This window comes from Harmonia axyridis, chromosome 5 (genome assembly GCF_914767665.1).
Source record: "Harmonia axyridis chromosome 5, icHarAxyr1.1, whole genome shotgun sequence".
Classification (NCBI taxonomy): Eukaryota; Metazoa; Arthropoda; class Insecta; order Coleoptera; family Coccinellidae; genus Harmonia; species Harmonia axyridis.
The window spans coordinates 36,593,772-36,621,332 of NC_059505.1; the positions used below are offsets into that span (position 1 = coordinate 36,593,772).

Below are 27,561 nucleotides of genomic sequence, written 5' to 3' on the forward strand. Positions count from 1 at the left end.
AGAAGATCTGTGGTTATAATCCAATATGGCTGTCAATCTCTCGAATTATCAGAACTACTTGAATTTGTAAACATCTAGTTTATTTTTACAAGCAAAATTTATTCACTATGAAATATATTACATCATAAACTTAGTGAGTTCGGAAAATTTCATCTCATTGATTTTGCAACATTTACCATAACCTTTGTTTTAGGATGATTTTTCTTCCATTGCCTGAATTGAGTATGTGGCTTGCTGATCTTATAATTTATCCTGAAATGTTATGGAATATCGTCTATAAGACATAGGATTTGCAGTGCATATGGATACTATGCCAGTCGGCAAAAAATTCAAGATGAAATATAACACAAGATGTATGAACAATGGACTAAAAGTAAGAAGAGTGGTTTGATTTATGTATGAATGTTATTAATCCATTAGGTCATTTACTTGTTCTACGTGATTATCTTGTAATCTTATTCATTTTGTTTTGCTCAAGAGAGAAATACCAACAACTTGAGAGGCCATAACTACAAACTTCGGACAACACAGCGTCAGAGTTTCCTGTCTAACAGGGTCTTCGAGTCTTGGAACCTGTTGATGTGGTGGAGGCTGAATATGTGAATGGTTTCAAGAATTCTCTTGACTGGTGGACTAGTGATGGTGCGAATGTGTGAATTTTCGTTAATGGTTTCAATAATTCTCTTGACAGGTGGACTAGTGATGGTGCGAATGTGTGAATTTTCTTTTCAGTTTATATCTTTATCAATAATCAGTTATAAAATTAAGTACAAATAAATTTCATACAGAAAGCACTTGAATTAACATTATAGAGTAAGATTTTCAACAAAAAAAATCTCTGTATAAGACTAACCATTGTAGAAGAAATAACTAAGGGAATTGTTTGTATTCGTGGAGAGTGAGACATATTTTTTCTTATTTGAAAGGTTAAGCGATTATTTATGGAAGATATAATCATTCAAAAAACCGTCTCGACTTGAAAAATTCATATTTTTTGTCCTTGATGAAGATGAACACTTCCTATTCAATGTATTTTATGCTAGTATTCCATTTAAAGTGCTGAGTTATTTTAATGATATTCCTGAATCAATTTTAGATGATGGTTTTGAGGGCATGCACTTCACAGAAGCATTATTTTCTTCAGGCATCAGGACTGAACTCGACCAAATGGTTGAATATGATTTCTTCGGGAGAAAATAGAGATGGAAGAAAATGTGGAACTGTGAGCAACAGGTAAATATGGGTTAATATTATTATTAAAAATGTGCAGATTTCAGATATTCAATATTATAAACACACAGTTCAACATCTATTGAATTAAGCTATAAAAACATACTAGGTGACATAAAAAATGCAATATCAAAAAGGCGCTAGAATTTTTTGACCAGACTTGGCAGAAATGTTTAAAAAAGAAGAGAAATGCGACAAAAGGTTAAAATTCCATTGAAAATAATCTAGTAGCCCTGGAAAGTTTGATGTTTTACTTATTGTTGCAATCGAAATTATCAGGTATATTTCATGATAGATTTAGTTCATTATGGTTGCGATTCTGTTGTTTTCATATTCTTTGTGTTTTGAGACCGCTTTTATGTCTTCAGTGCGACAATGTGAAAATTATCGACAACTGAATTCAACAGAGAATGCATTAATGTATTATGTGAAGGTGATTTTTTATTCAGAGAAATTGATTATCATCTTAACTGTAACCAAACTCCCTTAGTACGGTGTTGTCCAGTATGGTCTAGAGAATGTTGAGAAATTCATAGACAAGAAAGTGGATGGCCGAAACAGATAAATGATTTCCAGGACTGCCATATTCGATTAATGTCATTGGGACACAGGGTCTCGATTCCAAGATAAAATGGCGATAAATGGTTTCAAAACGAAGGACATCCTGTAACCCTTATTTTTTCTGTTGAATTGAATGCTTGTCATTGACAGACACATTTGGAATGGTGGACCTTGCGATTGGATTAATAATGATCTTTTATTTGGAAAATTTGCAACAGAAACTGCAATTGGAACAAGGAATGGCAGTGTTGAATCCTGATTGATAATGATAATGCAGCGTTATTTCTAATAATGGAATACATGATTTCACATTGTAAAATCTTCAAAAGAAATAATATCAATAAGAAAAGGAAGACAATCGAAAGAAATAAAAATTTATACTTGATACTATGAAATTCTCCAACTGAATATAGTTCAATTTAAATTAAAATAAAACTCCTGGAAGGGACCTGAGTTGGTGATGGTGAGTGGGGATAGCAGACCCAAACCAGTAACCATTACGATATACTTCCCAAGAAGCGCCGAAATGAGTACGGAGAAAATCTTCCAACTCATTAAGGTTCAGAATGCAAACCTCAATCCAGAGGCTTGGAAAATTCTGAACTTTAAAAAGGAGGGAAAACGAACAATAATCAAGATTGGGATTGATAACCAATCAGAGGAAGCTCTGAAAGCAGAAGGATGCGCAATGAACTTTTGGTTCAGACGTATCCCGGTTTCGAGGCTGGGAAAGAAAGGAGACCCTGCACAGATTTCTAAGGATGAAGAGATGCCCTCAGCATCCGGGAAATCAGGCTCTGCTGAGGGGCCTGGGGACTCTGCCTCCCTGGAAGCTGGGTGAAGTTGTTTGGTGGTTGGGGGTCTAACCCAAGACCAAAGTACCTGCTCGAATTCTGGAGAGAATTCCTCCCGCATAGAATTCAAAGAGGAGCAGGGAGATGAGAGGGAGGGGTTACATAAGGGCTGAAAATTTCAGCTCTTTCACCCTCAGAGGAAAGAAAAGATACAGGTGCCTTATAGCATTTGTTGACATCGCTATAACATTTTTGTTTACAAACACTTATAATGTACTGCGTTGCCATTCTGAGGAAGAAGTAATCTTTTCTCCGTTCTGTGGCATAGATGTTTTGCGAATATTCTGAGGATTTGGCAATACGGTTCTGTTGTTGTTATTGCACGTGTCAACTAGAGGTGCGTTAAGGGTTAACTGTTCATTTTAATTTCACGTTTGTAATCGGCGTTACTTCATACAAGTTTGTGAATTTTAAGTTACATATTGTTAATTTTAATATTGGTAAATACTCGAAAAACATGTATAGTGTGTAAAACATCGGAAATGAAAACCTAACCTATCATAGGTTAGTTCACGTTTTGAGTCCATAGACGTAGAATATATCTCGTCTATGGCGTAGTATTTGTGAGATATCGAAAACTTAATTCAATGCTAACATTTGTAGGTTTCCTTCAAATAGAGAATTTAGCAAAATATTGTGCCACGTATTAATGTTGCAAATGAACAATTTGCCGAAGTATGCATATGTTTGTTCCAAACATTTCAGCACCGAAAACTTAATAAGAGGCAGTAAGAGAACCATTGACTACGCCACTGAAATGTTTACCGCCCCTCTAGTTGTCAATTTTGCAGGTTTGTTGTTGTCCTATCTCACTTTATCATCATGCTGTTGATTACAATACAACGCTATTTACTTCTAAGGGCACCTCTATCTTTTCTTTCCTCTGAGCTTTCACCCCTAACAAAATTGACCTTCATCTCCACAAAGGTGGCGCAAATAAACCTGCATCGTGCGAGGGAGCTTCAGCAGTGATTGCAAGGTTATTTGCAAAGTTGCAACAGGATATTGTACTCATCCAGGAACCCTGGATAGACAAAGCAGGTCAAAACAAAGGTTTGTTTTGCAAAGACTCAAAATTGATTTACGACCAGAGGCAAGTATCTTCACGTGCCTGTGTGTTCATAAAAAATAACATTAAATATATTTGTGTTGGGCTGAAGGACCTCGATAGAATGCCCTTTGATAAATTGTTCTCAATAAAGATCAGTTATTATTATTTTATTTGTATTTCAGAATACACGACTCAGGATGTAGTCCCAATTATGGTACACCTCAGTGTTGGGGGTATTGACCGAGACATTGTCATTGCATCCGCTTATTTCGCTGGAGATGGGCCCACAACACCGTCAGCGGAAGTGCAGGGGCTAGTGAAATACTGTAGCAGTAGAAAATATCCAGTCATAATAGGCTGTGACGCCAACGCACATGATATCATTTGGGGCAGCACGGACAACAACCTTAGAGGTGAGTGCTTACTTGAATATCTCTTAGCTAATAATCTGAATGTGGGGACAACTCCCACCTTTGTCACGGAGCGAGAGAAGGGGTTCTGGACGTAACAATTGCCAGCGTTACTGCCAGGAAAAATGTTACAGGTTGGAAAGTAAGAATGAACCCTCACTTTCTGACCATAGGATTATCGAATTCAATATAACGGGGGAGTTAACTTCTTCGTTCCCAAGTCGAAATCCTAGAAACACCGATTGGTCTGTATATCGGCTGGAAAACTAATCATAATTTTGAGCTGAAAATTTGCATATTGGGGTTTGAGACAATGATCTTTCTCCCTAAAATATTTTCAGATCTCTACAACTTCCGGTTATACCGGAAACAGACTACTACTTCCTTATTTCAAATGGCACACCCAGTATATTATTGCATCATTAGATAGCTTTTTTGATGGCAATTATGGCAATATGCCATACCTTGGGTAAAAATTTAACGGTTCATGAGTTATTGGGATTCTTATGAAAAAAAAGGTGGCGATGAGGACTCACATTTTTTTTAATATTTCAGCAGAAAAAGCCTTTTTCGAAAAAAATTTGTTTTGTTTCGTTTACGCAAATACGTAGTATTATAAGACTGTTTTCGGCTTGGACCAAAAATGTACAGGGTGTTTATAAGAGGATCATGAACTTGGACAACTCAAATTCATCAAAACTCAAGATTTTCAAATTAGAACCTATATTTTTTATTATTTCAGTCGATTCTACGTACAAAAATAGTGAGGGTTACTTCAGCAAACCCTACACCTAAAATGAATACTTCAAGAGTTATCGGGGAAGAACTTCAAATGAGGAAAAACCGCTATTTATAACTGTGGGAATAACTGTTTGTTATTATTGTCGAATAAAATTCGATGTTTGGATAACTAAATTTTACATTTCATGAATTTTAATTAATTTTTCGTTGGTATTGTTGAGAAATCCATAAACCAATACAATTTTCAAATACGAATAATTCATTACAATTCTTGGTATGTCAAATTTAGTTATGGAAACATCGAATTTTATTTTCTTTCTGTGTTTTACGGAAGTAACAGACAGTTATTCCCACAGTTATAAATAGCGGTTTTTCCTCATTTGAAGTTCTTCCCCGATAATTCTTGAAGTATTCATTTTAGGTATATGGTCTGCTGAAGTAACCCCCACTATTTTTGTACGTAGAATCGACTGAAATAATAAAAAATATAGGTTCTAATTCGAAAATCTTGAGTTTTGATGAATTTGAGTTGTCCAAGTTCATGATCCTCTTATAAACACCCTGTACATTTTTGGTCCAAGCCGAAAACAGTCTTATAATACTACGTATTTGCGTAAACGAAACAAAACAAATTTTTTTCGAAAAAGGCTTTTTCTGCTGAAATATTAAAAAAAATGTGAGTCCTCATCGCCACCTTTTTTTTCATAAGAATCCCAATAACTCATGAACCGTTAAATTTTTACCCAAGGTATGGCATATTGCCGAAATTGCCATAAAAAAAGATATCTAATGATGCAATATTATACTGGGTGTGCCATTTGAAATAAGGAAGTAGTAGTCTGTTTCCGGTATAACCGGAAGTTGTAGAGATCTGAAAATATTTTTGGGGAGAAAGATCATTGTCTCAAACCCCAATATGCAAATTTTCAGCTCAAAATTATGATTAGTTTTCCAGAAACGTCTAATAGGCCATCGAGTTTGGAACACCCGATATAAGGTTCATCTGAAGGATAATTTAGAACAGATCGAAAATTATGGGGCAAAACACCCGCACTACGATCTGAAACAAAAAGTCGAACAAGTAAGTACGGCAAATATATATTCTTTTGAGAAAGAGCAATACATATTATAAATTTCAAACAATGAAGCATATGTGTTGATGAATCTCAGTATTAGCAGAGGAAATGTAACAGGACATCATACATTTCAACGTATGATACAAGAGAACAGATAGAAACCTCAGCAAAAACTCTGTCTCCCCGTATAGGTGTGGTGAATTAATGTTATAATTTCCATCATATACAACATTGAATGATGACAATTGAAATCACCACAATAAATTGAAGGATAAGAAAGAATCAAATCTAAATTATTAGGCCAAAAACTAACTAATGTTTTTCCAACATAATAAGCCAAAGAACAAACAGAACTCAATAGGCAATATATCAATACATAACCTGCTAAAAATAGAGGCCTTTAACTCAAGTTGTCGACTCTCGAAAGTTCGAACAAGCAAGAAGGCACCTTGGTGGAACGAGAACCTGTCAACCCTCAGAGTAGAGGTTTGTCGGCTCTTCAATAGGGCAAAAAAAGAGACGGTAATTGGAAGGGGTACACTGAAAAGCTTACTCTGAGATAAGAAAGGCCAAAAGACTTAATTTTCGAATCTTTTGTGAAAAGATCACTTCTACTCCAACAGCAGCCAGATTATAAAAAGTCATGACAAAGGGGAGAAACATCCCCACAATGTCGCTCAGAAAGCCAGAAGGGTCATACAAAACACACTTCCCAGGTAGTGAACCCATAATAAACGCTGATATAGCAACTAAAATCAAAAATCCCCGCAAGAAGGATTGGGATATTGATAAGAAAATTTTTACAAGACAACGGCTGGAATGGGCAATAAACACCTTCCAACCATATACATAACCAGGAGTAGATGGAATATTCCCAGTACTCCTACAGAAAGGAATGGAGGAGATTCTTCCCCATCTCCTGAAGATAACAAAAAGCAGTCCAGCTCTGGGTCAAATACCTAAGATATGGAGGAGGGCTAAAGTAACGTTCATACCAAAAATAGGGAAGAAAGATGGGAGTGATCTCCGATCTTTCAGACCCATTTGCCTAACACCGTTTAAGCTGAAAACGATGGAGAAAGAGGTGGATAACTACATAAGAACGGAGAATCTGGAGAATAAACCACTTCATAATAATATAATAATAACTTATGGGGCAATAGTCTGGCATGCTAGAGAAAGTCAGACCAGCACAAGGAAAGCCCTTGATAAGGTTAGCCTGTGTTTGCATCACTGGAGCTATGAGAACGTGCCCAACTAGAGCATTGGAGATCATCACAGATCTCACAACTCTTCATCTAGTGATAGAGAGAGTGGCCTATAAGGCTACTCTAAGACTATCTAGGGAAGGTACAGGCAATGAGGGAATTAGGAATAAGAGAGCCTGGTCCTCCTTGACCAATTATATACCATCAGCGAACCTTCCCAGTGACGGGATGATAAAGAAAATTAGCATCGAAAAAACATTCATTACAAGAAGAAAAGAGGATTGAGAAAAGGAGTCCACAATCCCAGTTCTTAAAAAGAATACCATCAAATGGTATACAGATGGGTCCAAAACAATGATGGGGACTGGCGCTGGAGTATTCGGGGCTGGTACCGAATGCTCAATATCGATAGGCCACTGTCTAAGTGTCTTTCAAGCAGAGATACTTGCAATAGAAAGATGTGTAGAAATGAAAATAGCAAGAAACTATCGGAAAAGTGACATAGCGATACATTTCCATAGTCAGGCTGCAATTAAAGCACTGAGCTCACATATCATCGATTCTAAGATGGTATTGGAGTGCCGAAGAAAAATCATGGCATGCTATAAAATGGTGTTTCTCGAGTAATAAGAAAGATAATGAAGTGAATCCAAAAAAGAAATTCAGAAAAACGATAAGGCTAAAGTGTAAGTTTATTTCCAACTTGTAACTGTAACATTCTACTGAGTGTAACAAATTTAAAAAAAAAAAACATGATATACTTGCGACACCCGATATTTGTAAAATGGAGGATTTTATGCGCATTCGGCTAACACACTAACGTTCAGGAGCAAATAGCCTGTCATTCGAAAAAAAAAAAAATTTCGTCCAAATCGGTCAAGTAGTTTTGATGAAAATATTTCTTAAAATTTTGCCTTATTCATAGTGGTGCGTTAATTTATTGGCGAAGTGTATTTTTTGGGGAGGTAATGTATAGTTCATTTTTATTTTATTTATTGTTATATTGGCTAGTGTATTGTATACTTTAGCAAATTATCAGTCGCGTACTCTGCTCTAATTTTTATAACTGTATTTTTTTTCTCAGAATAAACTATATTATTGTTATTATATGTTTTTTTCCGTTTTTTTTTCCTCCGAAATCCCATTTTCGACTTTTTGTTAATTACTTGGTTTTGCGGTGTCGACGACGATATGTCAATATTATTGTTTCATTACCACGTAAAGTTGACTTGAATAGAAGAATTAATTTTCTCCGATTGACAGCAAATGTTAATTTTGTATACACATATCAATCAGCAAAGTATTACTTTTCCTGCCTAGGCAGCAAAATGATTATTCGTAATGAAAAAAAAACATGTTATAAGTTGTCAAATTATAATTATTATGAACATATACATATCAGTCTGTCTTGCCTGATACTTTTGTTTATACTGATACGTCTTATTTGATGTGGTTTTTAATGCTATCCTGAGAATGCCATTTTATTGTATGAACATTTATTTGATGATTTCGATGTATTCGAATGATTTATAACCGTTATTCATAGGCCTGATGAAGGAGCTAAATGCTCAGAAACGTTGCCATTGAATAAATTGTATACAACTGTTCCTTGTGACTGATATTCCTCACCATCGAATTGAACATATACATTTCCATAACAACCAAACATTCCACCCTCAGAGTAATAAACATAGATAGAAGGAGCATAATTATGTCATTTTCAGTAAGCAAATTTTGTCCCAAACATAAACAATCAAATTTGACATGAAGCGCGCGGAAATGAAAACATATCAGTGATACGGTATTTCACTCAACTCACGAGTTTCTCCACAAAAAACGCACTTCTTATGTCCCATAGTAAATCAACGTTTCATATCAACTCAAAATATTATATTGAAATAATTACCTAAATATATCCGAAATTCAGAAAACAAACTTTAAGCGCGCCAAACGACATGAATCAACCGATGACACTAGGAGAGCAAAAGTTGCCAAACCTTAGATCTCAGCAGGTAGATACAGAAAATAATAAATATTCTGAGGATTTGGCAACACGGTTCTGTTGTTGTTATTCCACGTGTCAACTAGAGGTACGTTAAGGGTTAACTGTTCATTTTAATTTCACGTTTGTAATCGGCGTTATTTCATACAAGTTTGTGAATTTTAAATTACATATTGTTAATTTTAATCATGGTAAATACTCGAAAAACATGTATAGTGTGTGAAACATCGGAAATGAAAACCTAACCTATCATAGGTAAGTTCACGTTTTGAGTCCATAGGCGTAGAATATATCTCGTCTATGGCGTAGTATTGGTGAGATATCGAAAACTTAATTCAATGCTAACATTTGTAGGTTTCCTTCAAATAGAGAATTCAGCAAAATATGGTGCCACTTATTAATATTGCAAATGAACAATTTGCCGAAATATGTATATGTTTGTTCCAAACATTTCAGCACCGAAAACTTAATAAGAGGCAGTAAGAGAACCATTGACTACGCCACTGAAATGTTTACCGCCCCTCTAGTTGTCAATTTTGCAGGTTTGTTGTTGTCCTATCTCACTTTATCATCATACTGTTGCAATTGATTACAATACAACGCTATTTACTTCTAAGGGCACCTCTATCTTTTCTTTCCTCTGAGGGTATACTCTCTCTATCTATGTTTATTACTCTACGGTTCCAACAAAATCGAATTTTGTTTTAATCTATAGCTGCAGGAAAAATGAAACATTGTGGGAATTTAATAAAAGAAAATAAATTAAAAGACTTAACTATACGTTTCACAATTTATTTATAAAATATATAAAATTTTGTTGACATGCATGTTTCGGGTTTCATCCCATTCTCAAAACTGAATAAAATAATATACACAAGTTCATATAGATGACAAATGTTAAAAGTGGAGACAGGCGGAAATCTAATTGATCATTTACAATTGGGAGATTTTGGTTGTGCGCTGAGGATATTTCTAAAAACTCCAAGATGTCTAATCGTTTTCCTTTAACACCTTTGTGTAAAATTTTTGTTTTAGTGAAATCTATAAAATGATTGGAGGTGATGCAGTGATTTGAAAAACCGGTTGTAGATTTATTTTGAAGAATCGATCTTTTATGTTCTTCAATTCTAATTCCGAGAGATCGACCGGTCTGACCTATATAAAATGCAGGACATTCGTCACAGAACACCATTCGATTGTAAAATACTAAGTCGACTCTTACCACTAAAAAACATTGATTTTAAATTGTTCTTATTTGTAAAGGGTGTTTTTTTTAGAGCTATAGAACTTTAAATTGCAATAAAACAACGATGGATTATTCGATTGACATGAATTTTATTTATCCGCAAGATAATCTTGTGGCATTACATATTAAATATGATTTCTGGCATATGACCGCCACGGCTGGCTCGGATGTAGTCCAATCTGGACGTCCAATTTTCTTCTTTGTTCTCAGTTTGGTTTGGCAATTCATCATGAATAGACTCATGCCTGAACAACGCTTGCAAATAGTGCAATTTTATTTCGAAAATAATGGTTCTGTGCGGAATACGTATCGCGCACTACGTCCATTTTATTTTGTTTAGCGATGAAGCGCACTTCTGGTTCAATGGCTACGTCAACAAACAAAACTGCCGCATTTGGAGTGAAGATAATCCTCAAGTGTATGTTGAAACACCGTTACATCCAGAAAAACTGACTGTTTGGTACGCTTTTTGGGCTGGTGGAATCATTGGTCCGTACTTCTTCAAAAACGATGATGGCCAGAACGTTACAGTCAATAGTGATCGGTATAGAGCCATGATTGCTAACTCTCTCATTCATGAATTGAACTAATTTCACGTTTTGGACCTGTGAATTGGCCCCCAAGATCTTGTGATTTAACATCGCTAGACTACTTTCTGTGGGGCTATGTAAAGTCATTGGTCTATGCGGATAAGCCACAAACCCTTGACCATTTGGAAGACAACATTCGCCGTGTTATTGCCGATATACGGCCACAAATGTTGGAAAAAGTCATCGAAAATTGGACGTCCAGATTGGACTACATCCGAGCCAGCAGTGGCGGTCATATGCCGGAAATCATATTTAAAATGTAATGCCACAAGATTATCTTGCGGATAAATAAAATTCATGTCAATCGAATAATCCATCGGTCGTTCTATTGCAATTTAAAGTTCTATAGCTCTAAAAAAACACCCTTTATCATTATCAACAAACGGGAAAATATGTTCAACTATACAGTAAAGTAGTGTTCAATTCATTTACAATAATTACGAGAATTCAAGGAATTCATTTTTATCATGAAATGGCAACAGTGGCAACATTGCATGTACGAGCAGGTACTACGCCGGCTCTCAAAGGGCTTAACCCAAGAAAAAGTAGGTCACGTAGTTGAGTTACGATTTCACGTTCGCCCAGGACGTATATAAAGTTTAAATCATTATACAGTTCAAAGTTCAAACATCGTATCATTTCAATCCCTAGCAAAGGGTGGTCCTTCATGAAAACCACGTAACAAGTAGATCGACTGCCTTAAGTTACGGTTTCCTCGGACAGTTTCCGTTGACCGCCTCGTTTCAACGACTTTATCTAACCAATCACAATTCTAGCAATCGTGTTGCTCCGCCCACCTACGTTTTCCTCGGACAGTTTTGTTGACCGCCTCGTTACGACGACTTTATCTAACTAATCGCGTAGCTGGGCGGAGCTATATATCGCCCTCAATATAACTTTTGACCCTCATTTCTTTTTTAGGCCACCGTGGAGGTCCACCTCCTAGCACTGTGGGAATCACTGTTCTACGTTTTCATTTTTTATGGATTTATTGAAGGTAGCGAGCAGACCTAGTAGAGCAAGATCCCAAGAACCGTGAGACATAACTTATTTTCTGAAGGATGAAACCGTAGGCTTTGAGTAGAGTCCCATGTACTTGTAATACCTGCGAGTTTGTGAAGTTCGCACAGTGACACATTGGCAGGTACCAGGTCAAAAAGGTAACTAAAAAAAATTAACTTTACTTATTTTTAAATGGCTGATTTAATTATTTATTTATTTTATATTATTACTCTTGAGATAAATCAAAAGCTTCAGACGGTTTCCATGGACGAAAACTTTAGTCAGACGCTTTAAAGCTATAAAATTATCGGTTTCAAAGAGTTTTTCGACTTCGTTTCTTTGATGGAACACCCTATATACACCTCATATGAATATTTTTCGTTTATTTCGGGATTAAATTCATTTTGTGTGCATTGTATTATTGTAATCAAGTCATATAGAAGTGAATTTCATTTTAAAAACACCAAATCTCCTCTATATCTCTAAAACAATGCTTAATTCCTAATTAAATGGGACGCCCTATATATAGAAGTTCACGGCTTGATATTCAAGCTACTTGACTTGAAATCAAGTCAAGTTCAAGTCAAATAGTACCTAGGTTTTCAACGTCAAGTCATGTATTAATTTATCAAGTACTTGGATTCTACCAAGCTACTTGGTTTTCAGCAGTTTTATTGTGTAGTGTCACATCAATAAAAATGATAAAAATGGAAGGAATATTGTGAAAAACTCCTTTATTTATTGAATTTATTGTATAAAAGATCCAAAAATATCAACTATTTCAGAATGAGAAGACTATAAATAATAAAATAAAAAATACAGTTTTTTGATATTGAGAAACCTCCAAGAACTGTTTGATTTCATGATTAGGCTTTTAGTTTCTGCTAGCTTAAAGTTGAGCTGGTAAAAGCCACAATTTGAGAGGAAACAATGTTTCAATAGGATAATAAATTAGCCTAAAATAATGGCCAGAAATAAATCTACAGTTCCTAAGTGTTTCTGTTAGCTTCACTGGGGTAATTTTTTTCCCCTAATAACTTTGGATATTCCCAAAAGCAACGTATCGCTAGAAAAGATGTACAGGGTGGGCAAATAAGCGAGGTAAGCGGCTATATCTCAGGATCCACTCATCGTAGAAACTTGCGGTAAAAATTTTTACCACTAAAGTGCTTTCGGCCATTACTCCAGAACGTCTGAAGCTATCGCTTTGCGACCTTCTGGTTTTTTCATACAACTTAGATGGGATTTCTGTTTTTGTAAGAACCTAAAGACACAATTTGGTTTTTCGCAGTGCATCAGTTGAAGAATATCTTCTTTCGACCATAACTCCAGAACGTCTGAAACTATCGCTTTACGACCTTAAGGTTTTTTCATACAAATTTGATGGAATTTCTGTTTCTGTTAAGAAAATCCTATCATTACATTTGAAATTTCGGAGTAAAATGAACAAAACAATGAAGTTCTGACTTAGCGCCCCCTATCGAAAGCAGCAAAACCAAATTCATCATGAGTATATTTTGTCCTCAATCAACAAGATATTATCTCTCGGACGAGATCTAATTTGTTCAAAAATATTCAGCCAAACTGAAGTTACAGGCATTTCAATCAGTCAGATTTCTCCCTTTCCCCTAACCTTATTTGATGTCGTAAAATCGAAAGTGACAATTCAAAACGATAGAGAAATATCCAAGGATTACAGTGATGATATTTTTTCTTCAACTTCATATGAAACATTTTCGAGTAAAATTCATTTTTCTACTCGAAGATAGCTATCAACCCCCTAGCGGTAGAGGTATGAACTTCAAAACAATGTCCAGGGTGTTTTCTTGTACACTTTAGTGGTAAAAATTTTTACCGCAAATCTCTACGATGAGTGGATCCTGAGATATAGCCGCTTACCTCGCTTATTTGCCCACCCTGTACAAGATAAAATAATCAAATACAGAATTCTTTTTTGTTTTGTTTGAGGTACTAGATACAAAATACTTTTCGAAATTGGATCTAAAATATCAAATAAAAAATACGTATGTTATAAGAACGTTTTTTTAATTTTCAGATTTAGAATTAATCAATTCAATTCATGATTATCAATATTTTTGATATTTTTTTATTTCGTCCCTAAAAATTCAGCAATTGAATATATGCGTCCATAGTCTTATATTACAATATAATATGAACCTGAATAGTAATAATTGAATTGATTGAGAATGCAAAGATACGTAAAAATGCTCTTTAAAATAGAGGTATAATCAAAAAAACGATTCTTTTATGTGAAATGAATATCTATAAACCTAAAAATATTCTGCCACATCAATTTGCCAATGAAATTCCAGTTATATATTTTTTTTCACGTATTAGACTACCCGATGATGGTATATTTTCAAGTGAAATTTAAATCATCTGTTTCAAATGAGATGTCCTTCGTAGATTCACCGTTTGTAGTTGTTCTCTGCCGGCAGCCGCCAAAGAAATTTTATATTTTTATTATGTTTGCGTAAATTCTTCTAGAATAACGCAGAACCCAATGAACAATGAAATGTTCATGGGAAAAGTCGAGAAATCTCAATTCCTAACTGTCTCAGTACCTTTGTTTCTCTGTAGCTAGAACTGATATTCAAACTGTTTCTAGATGATTTCTAGAACTGATAAATACTAAAAAAGTTACACTGGCGATCATAGGTGTAACGAGGGGGGTTATAGAGACATAACCCCCCATTTATTAAAAGAAATAAAAAAATTATAAAAAATAAAAAGATTTTGCTTTTTCAAAGTGGGGGTTAAACGCTTCCAATGTGTCAACTTTAGTTGCGCCACTGTTGGCGATCGCTTCAATCTTCAATCGTCTCTGAACTCGGGGAAGCCCCTTATATTACTCGCAAAAATATATGCCGTGCGACGCGTGCGTATCAAGCTCAAGTAATATCAAGTAGCTCGATATTAAGTCAAGCAAAAAATATCTGAAATCAAGTCTAGTGCAAATATGTAATTTTTTTGATGAATACCTACCCATATATGACTTGTTTTCAATTATACAATGGACACAAAATGAAATAAAACTCGAAAAAAAGAAAATTTTTTATAGATACCAGTCTCATCAACGAAAAAGTTGCAAAACTCAATATCTATGAAACGAATTACATTTTTGACAAACCGATAACTAGGTGCTTTTCGACAAATCTGCTGCAAAAAAACATTCCTAGAAAAATATAGGGTGTCCCATTTAAGAAACACCAAGCCTCCTCTATATCTCTATGATCCGTTATGAGTATCATATAAACTAAAACAATTACTGAAAAAAACGTTTTAGAATTTTTCGAATATCTCAAACAGAAACCAAGATACAGGGTGATTCACCGGAATTGCCTATTAGACGTTTATGGAAAACTAATCATAATTTTGATTTTTTGATTGCCATCAAAAAAGCTATCTAATGATGCAATAATATACTGGGTGTGCCATTTGAAATAAGGAAGTAGAAGTCTGTTTCCGGTATAACCGGAAATCGTAGAGATCTGAAAATATTTTAGGGAGAAAGATTATTGTCTCAAACTCCAATATGCAAATTTTCAGCTCAAAATTATGATTAGTTTTCCATAAACGTTTAATAGGCCATCCCGGTGAATCACCCTGTATAGCGAAATATTTGAAACAGTAATTTTTCAAAAACGCCCTGTTATTCGAGAACGAATCAAGATATCTATGATCTGCTGCCTGATATCTTACAGGATGGATACAAAATGAGTTAATCTCGAAATAAATAAAAAATATTTATATATAATAGGTGACCCATCGAAAAAATGAAGTCAAAAACTCAATATCTTTGAAAAGGATAAAATTTTTGAAAAACGAGATGCTTTTCGATTAACTGCCTTGAAAAATATAGGGTGTCCCATTTAAGGAACACCAACTTTGCTCTATTTCTCTAAAACGGTAATTAATTTCTATGATCTATTACGAGTATCATATTAACCATAAAAATTACTAAAAAAAAAGTTTTACAATTTTATATAATCTGCTTCCTGATATATGATTATTTCAAAAAAAGTACTGGGGGTCCTCGAAGATTTTCAATATTGCTCAAAGGATCAGTCAAAATCCAATGACCCGCTTACGTGAAACACCCTGTATATACCTGGCATTTACAGTTTTATTGTATCTATAGATATGGGCTTCAATATAAGTATAACATAGTTTTATTTTGATTCATAGTCAACAGTTTGAAAAAATGTATTATCAAATTTTGTTCACAATTGTTGGCACTTTTTTTTATTTCTTGTAAAACCGGAAGTGACGGATCTTCGGAAGTATTTAAGCTGCATAGGAAATCACGAACAATATTAAATTCCGAATTTTCAGATCTCAAATAGATTTCTTTCTCCAGAAACGTCTTATAGGCAGTCGAACTTGAAACACCCTGTGTGCTGTTCCCAATTATTAGAAATTCAGAGACCCTAAAGGACCATAGTTAAATTGCGGTGAAAAACAGAAATATGTTTCATTATTTATTTCCATCTCATTAAATATTACCAAATCATTGAAAAATGTGGCTTAATATATAAAAATAATATAATTCGGACGTATACCGTGATTTTCTTCAATTGTTGGTGCTGCCACCTATTGTTGTCGCTGACCACGGTTCACAATATATTACGGGTACCGAATAACTGAGACCACAGAACGGAACAAAAGTAATTGTTGCTCTCTGAGTTTTGTTTATATAGTTCGCTGGTTCCATATATATATTCCTCTTCAAGACTTTCAAGACTAGAGGTTGTCTGACTTTAGAAGTGATAGTTACTTACATCAAGATGCGCTTTTTAACTCGGAAATTAATTTCTTTAGCATTTAGTGATTTATATCATGAAAAATATTCGCAGTTCAAGGGTGAGTGAGATTATTTTTAACATTTCATATTTTATGTATTTTATATATTGGAAATTATTAATTCTGTTTAATTTTCAGAATTATTCTATTTTGAGCGATAAGGAAATAATATCATTTCCGAATATTTGGACCATCTACGATGTATCTCAATATTGGATTTGATTTTTATTGAATTTATTTTTTTGGTTCAGAATGTCATTATAATATATCGTCGGCTGAGAGTGTAAATCTGCTATGTCCATAATGAACAATTTTAAAGGAGACCAAAAAAACCGTACAGTACAGTGTTCTAATAATAATAATAAGAGAGTTTATTCATGAAAATACATTCAATAAACTCTATTGAATGTATATATACTGTACGGTTTTTTTGGTCTCCTGTAAAATTGTTCATTATGGACTTAGCAGATTTACACTCTTAGCCGACGATATGATTATATGAATGTACAGCATGGGCCAAATTGTACACTGTTGAAGGGTAAATCCTATTTCTATACTAGATAGACAAAAACTGATGTCGGTGTCTGAGGGCCAATTTTCATGAGGAACTCATTGGCGAAAACCGCAACTCCATATCTGTTTGTTAGAAAATGTTCATTTTCGAATTATTGCTATAACTTGTCTTCTGTTGAAAATTTTTTCATTTCTGTAAAAACAATTTTTTAGCAAGTACGTTAATTTTTCGCAAATTGATATATTTGATGAGATATCACTAATAATTTAATTTTTTTTTCAGAAAGGACTTCACGTATATTTCTACATATTTAGATAGTTTGAAATTACCATTCCAAAAATATACCATACTTGATATTCTTTCACGTCATTTTCGAGATATTGAATTTTCAAATTTTATCTCTAAAAGTGAAAGTTGCTAAAAGATTGTTTTTACAAAAATCAGAAAAGTTACAGCAATATTTCTAAAAATTTTCTTGAAATATTTAAAAATATAAAATAAAAAGAAATATAATATAAAATATTTCTTAAAGTTTTCGAAAATCACCCAGTAACTATGTAAGGGTAATAGCTTTGGAGTTGCGGTTTTCACAAATGACTTTCTCATGAAAATTGGTCACCGGACGCCGACATCAGTTTTTGTCTATCTAGTATAGAAATAGGATTTACCCTTCAACAGTGTTCAATTCGAGGTATTAGTTGAGCAATCTTTATAACGTACAATAGAAAAATTAAAAGCACCCGTTTTAAATATTGATTCCTCAAATGTAGAGTGCTTGAAACTTATTGAAACTGTTTGCATGAAATATTTTTAATAATAATAATTATTATTATTATTATTTTTTTTATCTGTTCTCTTGTATGATACGTTGAAATGTATGATACACCGTTACATTTCCTCTGCTAATACTGAGATTCATCGACACATATGCTTGATTGTTTGAAATTAATAATTTGTATTGCTCTTTCTCAAAAGAATATATATCTATATATATATATATATAGGACCTATAGGGGTTGACAACTCTGCAACGAGTATGCCGTCTATGCATGACAACGAGTACTTACACATAGAACTTCTAGATTATTAACACCATAACATAATCTGAGGCTGTCAGATTCAAAGTCTTTTGTCACAGACAAAAACTATATTAGAAATTTGGCAAAACAAATTTGTTGCCACATCGATCCAGGGATCATGTTCTCGACAAGTGATCTCTCAAAACGTATACGTACATTCAGTGTTCAGAGCACTCAAAGTACGTAAACATTTTGAAAGATCACTTTCCGATAATACGGACCCTGTTAGCTCAAAAACGAGTTTCACAATTTTGAATGAGAAAAATTATACTAAAACAAAATTCTCTTCAATCTTATGAAGATTGTTCTTTTTAAAGTAAAGAAAATACTTTTCAAAAATTCAAGATTATTTTTCACATTTTTGTCAAGATTTAGAACATCAAAATAAGTAATGGTAGATTTATACGATGTTCCTTAGAACTAAGAATAATGTGGTGTTTATGCAATCTCTTGTTAGCGAAGGAAATTTAATTTTCTCAGATAATGCAAACGTTTTTTATCGATAAGTACTATTTGCGCAACATGAAACGGTATAAACTGTCACTTGTTAAAATTGATTCGGAGCATGCGTATTTTTTTTTCTTAAAACAAAGTTTTTGATCCGTGTTTAAAGCACCAGTAATAAAAAAGTTGTGGGAAATTCCATTTCACGCCATTTTCAATTTTATCTTATAGCTTGAAAAAATTTGAACTTTCAAGGTTGCGGTTTCAATTGAGTCTCTTAAAAATCGAGCCCGAAAATGTGCCATTCATTTTTTTCTAGCTCAAAGGGGTTCCAAGATTACCTTAGACAACAATTTTGGGACACCCGACACAAACCAGGTCATTACTTACTGGAAAACTCTTTGCTATAAGACAATCTTCTTCTCAATTTAAGGTTTGAACAATCTTTACAACTGAATTGCATAGACTTGAGTAATTGAAAGCATCCGTTTAAAATATTGATTGTTATATGATGATATTGATTTTTTTAACAATTTGTTCTCATTTCTAGTTTGGATCAGCCGAATGGAAACTACGATAAGTGAGGCATTTGGATTAGAGAACTGAACGAAGTTCATTTGAATGCAGGAATTTTCAAACTATACTAAACAATGAATCCAGTTGTTTAGAGGAAGGGGGAGGTCTGAAAAAAATCTAGAAGAACCAGTGTACCCATCAAGAATGTAAATGAATGAATATATAGTGGATTTTATATTTGACATGTATTAATTAAGTAATATGTTTTAAATTGAGTATAAACTACAATTTATATTTTATTTTTCATTCTTTTACTCTAAAGTTCCACTCAAATCCAAGTAACAAGATCACAATATATTTGGGTGAGTAGTATAAATAAATTCTCACTTTCAAAATATAAGACCTCATATTGAAAGGACTAGAGAGTTTCATCAGTACCTATCTTTGGATCTGAATGTAACTTCATTGTCCGAACAGTGCTAAAACCAGTATGCGCGTATATTTGCTATAGGGGGTGGGGAATAAACTTGCCAGTCGAATATTTTTTTTGCATCAAAAAAGATACTGCTACTAATATTTCTTATTTTGAGATTAAATTTTTTCTTAAGTCGCTATTTTGCTCTCAATTTTTTTAGGAGAAAAAGGTGGTACGCCATTTAGATATTTCAAACTGAAACTATTTTTGAATTGCTCGTTCAATTTGTGACAATAATCTCTCATGTCATATTTTTCATTTGTTTAATAAAATTATCTCTTGTTAGATAACTTTTAATTGAGTATTGAAGTTGATATGTTTTTTTTTGCATAAAAACGATGCCTCATATGAAAAAAGGGCATTAGAGTTTTTGTCACGAATTGAAAAAAAAAAGTCTTTCAAAAAGAAGTTTGCTGCACTTCCAGGACGAGCGTAAGCTCGTCCTGGAAGTCTGTGAGTCCAAAAAAAACATTTTTCGGCAACCGTCCGGGAAGTGCTCACTTCCCGGACGCTTTTTCTCTGAGGAAGTAGCATTTCCCGGCCTAGTCCGGAAAGTACGTACTTCCCGGACTAGGCCGGAAAAGAATCATAGAATCCATAGCAACCGAGATAACGGCTGACAGTTCATATGAAATTAGTTGTCAAAAATTTGCATGTTTTTTAATCGCAATCGCAATAAAATATGGAAAGCAGCAGCGATAGTGTTATTTTACACGGTTGCCGAAAAAATATTGTACGCAACACGCCCGAAAATGGTTTTTTTGGACTCACAGACTTCCAGGACCCTATTTTCCGGACTTGTTACGTAAATTACTATTTCGGGCGTGTTGCGCACAATAATTTTTCGGCAACCATGTAAAATAACACTATCGCTGCTGCTTTCCATATTTTATTGCGATTGCGATAAAAAAACATGCAAATTTTTGACAACTAATTTTATATGAATTGTCAGCCGTTATCTCGGTTGCTATGGATTCTATGATTCTTTTCCGGCCTAGTCCGGGAAGTACGTACTTTCCGGACTAGGCCGGGAAATGCTACTTTCTCAGAGAAAAAGCGTCCGGGAAGTGAGCACTTCCCGGACGGTTGCCGAAAAATAACAATTTTCTTAACTTATCGTTTTTCGCAAAAGAATTGATATGGTATTCCCTACAAAGCACTGATGTATATTAGAAATATTCGTGAAAAAATCTTTACAAAAGGGGCAAAACTAATTTTGTGAAAATTGAAAGAAAGTCGGAATCATTGGCCGTGTTCAGCAAACACAACAGTTGGAAGAATTGAAGAATTTTTGCTGCAACACTATAAAGGGCCGAGATAAGGAGAATAAACTTTTGATAGAACTAATGAGAAAGTGTCCAGCAGATAAGTATAAATAAAGATTCATAACTCTCCACAATAGCGCTAGTATAGCCAAAGGGTAAGAACACACTTTAATTTTCGTTTACTTTTAACTTTATCACTATCACTGCTTTATGACATTTTCTACGAAATTAACTCTTTAGCTACTCTAACACCATCAATTCAGTTTAGTTCAAAGGACATTTCTGAAACCTAACCTAACCTATAAGATTATTATCCTGTCTTCCTCCATCTTCATTGAGAAAACTGTTAAAGTAGTGTATTTTCTAACCTTGTAGATGATTTCACCATCAATGCTGAAATTTTTTAACTTCTTAATGATGTAAGCAGCCATTGTAATAGACCTAACTTCTACTGATCATTCAATTGTTCAGGTACTACCTATGTTAAATTAGTACCTCCTCTAGATAACGATCAACTGTATATAAAGGTAGTCAACTTCCCTCCTAAAACATTGATCTTTCTGGAAACTAAACAATTATAATTATTCAAGTGAATAAGAAATTGAAAAAATAGCAACTAGGTCCAATTTATACTTTATTTAATAAATTATAGAAAATTCACAGCCCATTTAAATAAGGACCACATTTTAACAAAAATTTACATTATTATACAGTTATATACATTGTGGCAATTTAAAAATATTTACAATTTTTACATATTTTTCATATATACAAATATTTTCAATATTTTATGTTCAAATATTATTTACATATTTATCTACAAAGATTTGTTTTTAATTGTCTTTCTCCGTATATAATTCTCCTTGCTTCATAACGAGGTGGAGATGGTGATCGTGATGATGATGATGTTGAACTGCTTGACGATGATCTACTTGACACGGAACGGGTCCTCGATCGCTTACTTGATCTGGCGGGGGTTATCGTTCGGTTACTTGACCTGGAAGAACTTCTCGATCGCTTCCTTGATCTACTAGACCTTGCCGGCGACGCCGATCGGGACTTAGATCTTGGTCTACTGGATTGTTTTTCCTTTGATTCTTTTAACTTTTGGTACTCAAGTAGTTGCTGCTCGAACGTCATGTTAGGTTTATTTTGAGCATGTCCTGCTGGTCTTTGGTTCCCCTGTTCATACGGGAAATATGCAGGCTGGTTATCTGTAATATTTATTTTCATAAAAATGTTGTACTCAATAATATTATATCAAATGTAATGATTTTAAACTTGTAATATAATTTTTACAATAGAATTAATTCAATAATTCATTTGTTTCATTTTTTTCATTTTTTCCCTTAATACTTTCTATATGTCCTATATAATATTCTTTTTTTTTTTTTGTTCAAAGTATTATTAATTGAACTAATTACCACTATCAGAAAAAAAAGGGAAAACATATCAATACCACTTTGTCAATGTATTTTAAGTGACTCATTCTGATCATGAATGACTTTTTTTTTTATTAAGGGAAAAGAGCTTATGTAAGAAAGTCCCAAATTTTTTTTGTCCATTAGTTTGCATAATATGTGCCCTAAAGGAGTATAAAAATTTTTGGGTAACCCTGAGGAAAACCTTCCCGCTGTAACAAAATAGTATATTGCGCAACAAGTGGGGAAAGTCCAACTTTTCTCGCGAGTGTGGAAGTTTGTGGCACGAGCCTGAAAGGCAAGTGCCGCAAACACACGAGTGAGAAAAGGACTTTCTCCACATGTTGCACACTATACTTTTCCTACAACTGTACAATTTTCAATAATTCAAGTAATGGACTTGATTCAAATCAAAATGGCCTTCGTTGACAGTATGTGCTAATTTATTGCGTTTCCATAGAAACGACTCAAAAGTCCAATTCCATTGGTCTACCAAGCTAGGTGTGGGCAAAGTGCCGTGGGGAATAATATTTCCCACATTATGAGCAATACATAGTTTTAAAATTAAGTAAGCTATGAAGAATACGCTACTTTCCATAGCAGTTGTAGGAAAAAGAGTGTTCTTGTAAAAATAATATACTGTCATTTGCATTTCTTCGACAAATATATTTTACTATTTCAGAACCCACTGTTTTTTTTTATTATTTATGAATGATCTGTATAACTTTTTTATTCTTCCATACTCTGACTTAATTTGAAAAGCACTTGTATTGGAACAAACTTCGTTCGGGATGTTTTTTGCAATTGATCAAATTAAAATGGTTACTTTAATTTTTCAAACGTCCTCGAGCAGAAATGTAAATTTTGTGGACAAGGTGTATGTTGTTTCTTGACAGAATGTCATTACGATCATTGATGATCAGTGAAGTGTGATTGGGCGCGTTCTTTTAGGAAAGAAAAAAGAGAAAAATATATCACTTTAATGATACGGAGTTTTTTTAAATTAATGATAGAATTTACAAAATTTTGTATGTTAGATTGAAGAAATTTCGAGCCTTGATAAAGAATCAAAATTGTATCCGAAACGTTGGCGAAGATTTGAAATAATTCAACAACCACATTATTAAAGGTCCAAATTCCTGAATAATTCGTTTTTATTAGTAATAATACTGTAAGCAAACTTTTAAATAAAAATCGATATTATGACAGAAAATGGTCTCTCATCATAACAAACCTTCAAGAAGGAGCCACAGATTACAGAACCTATTACTGTCAAGAGAAGGAGCAACCCGTCCAGCAGAGAATACTAACGTTACCAAACTGATACCTATCATGATACCTACTTAGGCTAACGATCTTTCTGCTGAACGCACCCCATTGTCCTTTCAATATTTATTAATGAAATTGTAATTAAAAAATTTTTTTTTTCACTAATGTTAAACTTGTTTTCAAGTGAATGGAATTTTTTGTAGAAAGTTAAATAAAACTTGGTAAACACCAATTTAATTGATTTTTTTATACACTTACCTAAGTCTGCATATTGCTCTCTACAGAACAACCTTCTTCCTCCGAAGCTCATTAGAAAATCTGGCCCATGTGGATAATCAATCTTATAATAATTTATAGCATCATACACCGATTTTCTGTCCATAAATGTTATGAAGGCATAATCCCTGAAAATGGAACAAAAATGTTACTAGGATTTCATCCTCTTCATTCGAAGCATATAAAATGAAAATTTGAATTTATATATTTGATCAATCATAAAAATGAGGAAAAAAATTAAATGTAATCAGAAATTCAAGTGATGTTTATATATTTTTGTTGATTATTGAACTTTATTGTACTGATGAATGTTAATTTAGTTTTAAAGGTTGAAATTATAAATCAAGACCTTGTTACCAGTAGATTTGTACTGATTACAGGTCAGAAAAGAAGGGAATTATTATAAATATTGAGAGCTTTTTCATTTATGCACCAATTGCGCTTTTGGAGATCACATAACATTATGCAGGTAGATATGCCAAAGATGCAATTAGCGCTTGTAGTGTTCAGAAGCTCCTAGTTTTGCGTTAGTGTATTAATTTTTTTGCAATATGCTTGAATAACCATAATTTTGACAAATCTAACGGCACGAAATTCTGCATGAAGCTGGTTTTTTTAAATGAACACGCAAAATACCAACATGTTGTCACAGAATAGTTATTTATAATACAAGTGCAGAAGGCATTGATATTCTTCCACGAGTTCAAAATTCAAAAACGAGCCCCGAAGTGGCGAGTTTTGGAATGAACGAGTGGTAGAATGAGCCTTCTGTACGAGTATTATACATTATTTTCTCTAATTCATTGCATTTTCATTGAAATTAATGAAATATTCCCATAAATATATTTTAGTGATTTTTGCATTGAAAAATGTTGGTTGGCAGAACTGATTTCTTTAAGGCAAATTGATGAATTGACAGAGAAAGCCGTGGCAGAAAGTTCGGAGTACCAACATATAATAATAAAATATAACCATGAAAACTGTGCGTTTCTGATATATTCTCGCACGATTTTGTTCTACAAGATGTGGAAGAATGAACGGAATAACCACAGAATAAGAGAAATACAAATTTCAATCTCAATTGGATATGTAGCTTCAAAAAAAGAACAAAAACAATTTTTTTTTCATGGCCATATTTACAGTTCTGATTTTTCCCATTGAAGAACTCAACCGATTCTAACCTGCAAGTACTGAAAAAAAAAAAAAAAATACTCACTGTGATTTAGGGCCCTCATTTGATCTCGCCACCTTGGTTCTATGATGAATTTTGATGGATTTAATGGGGCCATATTTTCTGAATTTTGTTCTTAGATACTCTTGGGTCACATCATTATCGAGATCACCCAAGAACAAGATACGCCTGTTCATCGCATCATCTTTGAATTCTCGATCATCTCGAGCTCTCGGCTCTCTACGGTCTCGATCTCTATACTCGTCACGTTCCTCTTGCTTTCTATATGAATGGTTTGATCCTCTGGCATCTTCAAACTCCTCACGATCATCTCGAGCTCTCGACTCTCTACGGTCTCGACCTCTATTCTCGTCACGTTTCTCTTGGTCTTTAGATGAATGGCTTGATCCTCTTGCATCTTTTAACTCCTCACGATCATCTCGAGCTCTCGGCTCCCTACTACGGTCTTGACCTCTATTCTCGTCACGTTCCTCTTGGTTTGATCCTTTTGCAGAGGAAGTTCTCGATTCGCTGAAAAAATAATATACTTTTGAATGATCGGTACAACTGAACAACTATTGTGAGGTTGACAGTCCAATAGGAGAATATTAAGATGTCTAAAAACATGGTGAATGCACTCGTCAAATTTTGAATGCAATGACATTCGACCAAATTGAAAATATTAGTTTTAGTTCGTGGCGGCGCCGCAATGTCATACTTGTCATTTCGATCTTTTTTCCGTTGTTTTGATTGGATACATTAATTAAAAGCCGATACTGACCAATCAACCGAGTATGATCGTGCAAAGTCGTGAAACAAAACACGAAACGTTTACAGGAATGAATTCAAATATTTGAAATAGAGAGAGTTTACAAGAATTACTTCCATAGATCATAACTATAATGAAAGATATACATATAGGTACATAATGGCACAAAACTCGTAAATAATAAATAACAAGAATCTTAATTTGTTGATAGCGCTACCTACAGTTGACATAACGAAGCTTAACTAAAATTCTCAAAATTGGCAAAACAAAAGCTAATCAGTTCATACACCTGGTTTTTAGACATCTTAGAGAATATTGCATCAAACCACATTTCACAGATGAAACAGGACGCCAAAATTTTGTTAGATTTCAAGTTTTCTATGGTTTTGAAAATGTAGTGCATAGTTGAAAAAACTTGATCCATTCAAATTTGTAACTTCAAATATGGAAAAGTGTAGAATCTGATTCCAGGAAAATTTCACAATATATTAGCATAAATAACTTACCTTGAACTCGAACGGGCCCTTTTTCTAGAACTGGATTGTTCGGTACTCTTTTTATCATTACTGTAAAACAAATTAAATAAATTCAATTGGAAATCGATATAAAGAATTCAAAATGGATCACAAATTTCTCAAAGGTGAAAAAAAACTCTTACCTTTTATTTTCATCATCATCGTCATCAATCGTAATGACGGATGGCTTTTGATGAATATAGTCAAATACACTCCATACAAGATAAGAAACCTCCGTTTCCGTTCCAATGGTCCTACATTCAGGTTTTTCTTTGTCTTCAGGCACAAATTGTATCAATTTATTCTCACGTAAAACCAGTAAAGATTCCTCTTCTTTGGTCTTAGTATTATTGGGAATTTCTTTGATACAAGCAGCAAAAAGAGAATTTTTATTAATGTTTTGATTTTTGTCCATCGTTTCTTTAAATTTGCTTAAATTGTCTATCTGTTCATTATCGAGTAAACGGCCATCAATGCATGCCTCTATAGTCTCTAAGCGTTTTATCTTTTTTGGAGTAGGTGGGGGTTTATCCAATAACATTTTTTTAGCCCATTCTTCTGGAGACATTGATGATGAGCTTTTAGAATTGTCATCATTAATGTTATTTGGTTTTTGAATACCTTTAAGTTTTATATAATCATTAACTTTATAAACTTTTATCTTATTGTCACTGTTTTTAGTTGCATCATCATTTACTTGTTTCGAAGTTGTAGATGATTCTTCATTTGCACTAGGCGGTGTGCTCTTCTCATCTGTTTCTTTTTGGACCGATACGGATTTGTTTTCAGATAAAAATTCAGTGTTCTGGAAAACAGACTTACTATATGAGTGATCCTGATTAACTACAAGCCAGTCTCGACTCTAAAAAAAAAATAGCTAAAATAAGTAACTACTTTCCATCAACTAATATAAATACTACATATATACTGGCAATTACTAAGGTTTCTTATCCAGATAAAGCTATTTTGTTGATGGAGGCTATAAAAATTTTAGTTCTACCAAATAAGTATGATATTCTTATCATGGTAAAATACTAATAATAAAAATAATA

At 33.8% G+C, this 27,561-nt stretch overlaps 1 protein-coding gene and 1 long non-coding RNA gene across 10 annotated transcripts in view; one reads left to right on the top strand and one right to left on the bottom strand.

Annotated features, from left to right (window-relative positions):
• LOC123679766 lies at positions 1-23,881 on the top strand. Of its 4 annotated transcripts, XR_006747426.1 has the most exons (8): positions 1-133; positions 194-373; positions 479-705; positions 1,097-1,233; positions 3,879-4,109; positions 11,891-12,129; positions 19,152-19,265; positions 19,383-19,647. It is a non-coding gene; the product is annotated as an uncharacterized LOC123679766 (long non-coding RNA). The 4 variants fall into 4 exon arrangements; XR_006747427.1 differs by lacking the exons at positions 19,152-19,265; positions 19,383-19,647 and adding an exon at positions 23,719-23,881; XR_006747424.1 differs by having other exon boundaries at positions 19,152-19,647.
• Positions 21,706-27,561, bottom strand: part of LOC123679764 — a 16,173-nt gene continuing 10,317 nt past the window's right edge. For all 6 annotated transcript variants that reach the window (XM_045617249.1, XM_045617244.1, XM_045617248.1 and 3 more), the window contains 5 exons: positions 26,653-27,371; positions 26,501-26,560; positions 25,271-25,756; positions 24,037-24,182; positions 21,706-22,302 (listed from right to left, as the gene is read on the bottom strand). In XM_045617249.1, the coding sequence (XP_045473205.1) occupies positions 21,902-22,302; positions 24,037-24,182; positions 25,271-25,756; positions 26,501-26,560; positions 26,653-27,371 (1,812 nt within the window). In that variant the 3' untranslated portion in view covers positions 21,706-21,901. The remainder of the gene's footprint in view (positions 22,303-24,036; positions 24,183-25,270; positions 25,757-26,500; positions 26,561-26,652; positions 27,372-27,561) is intronic.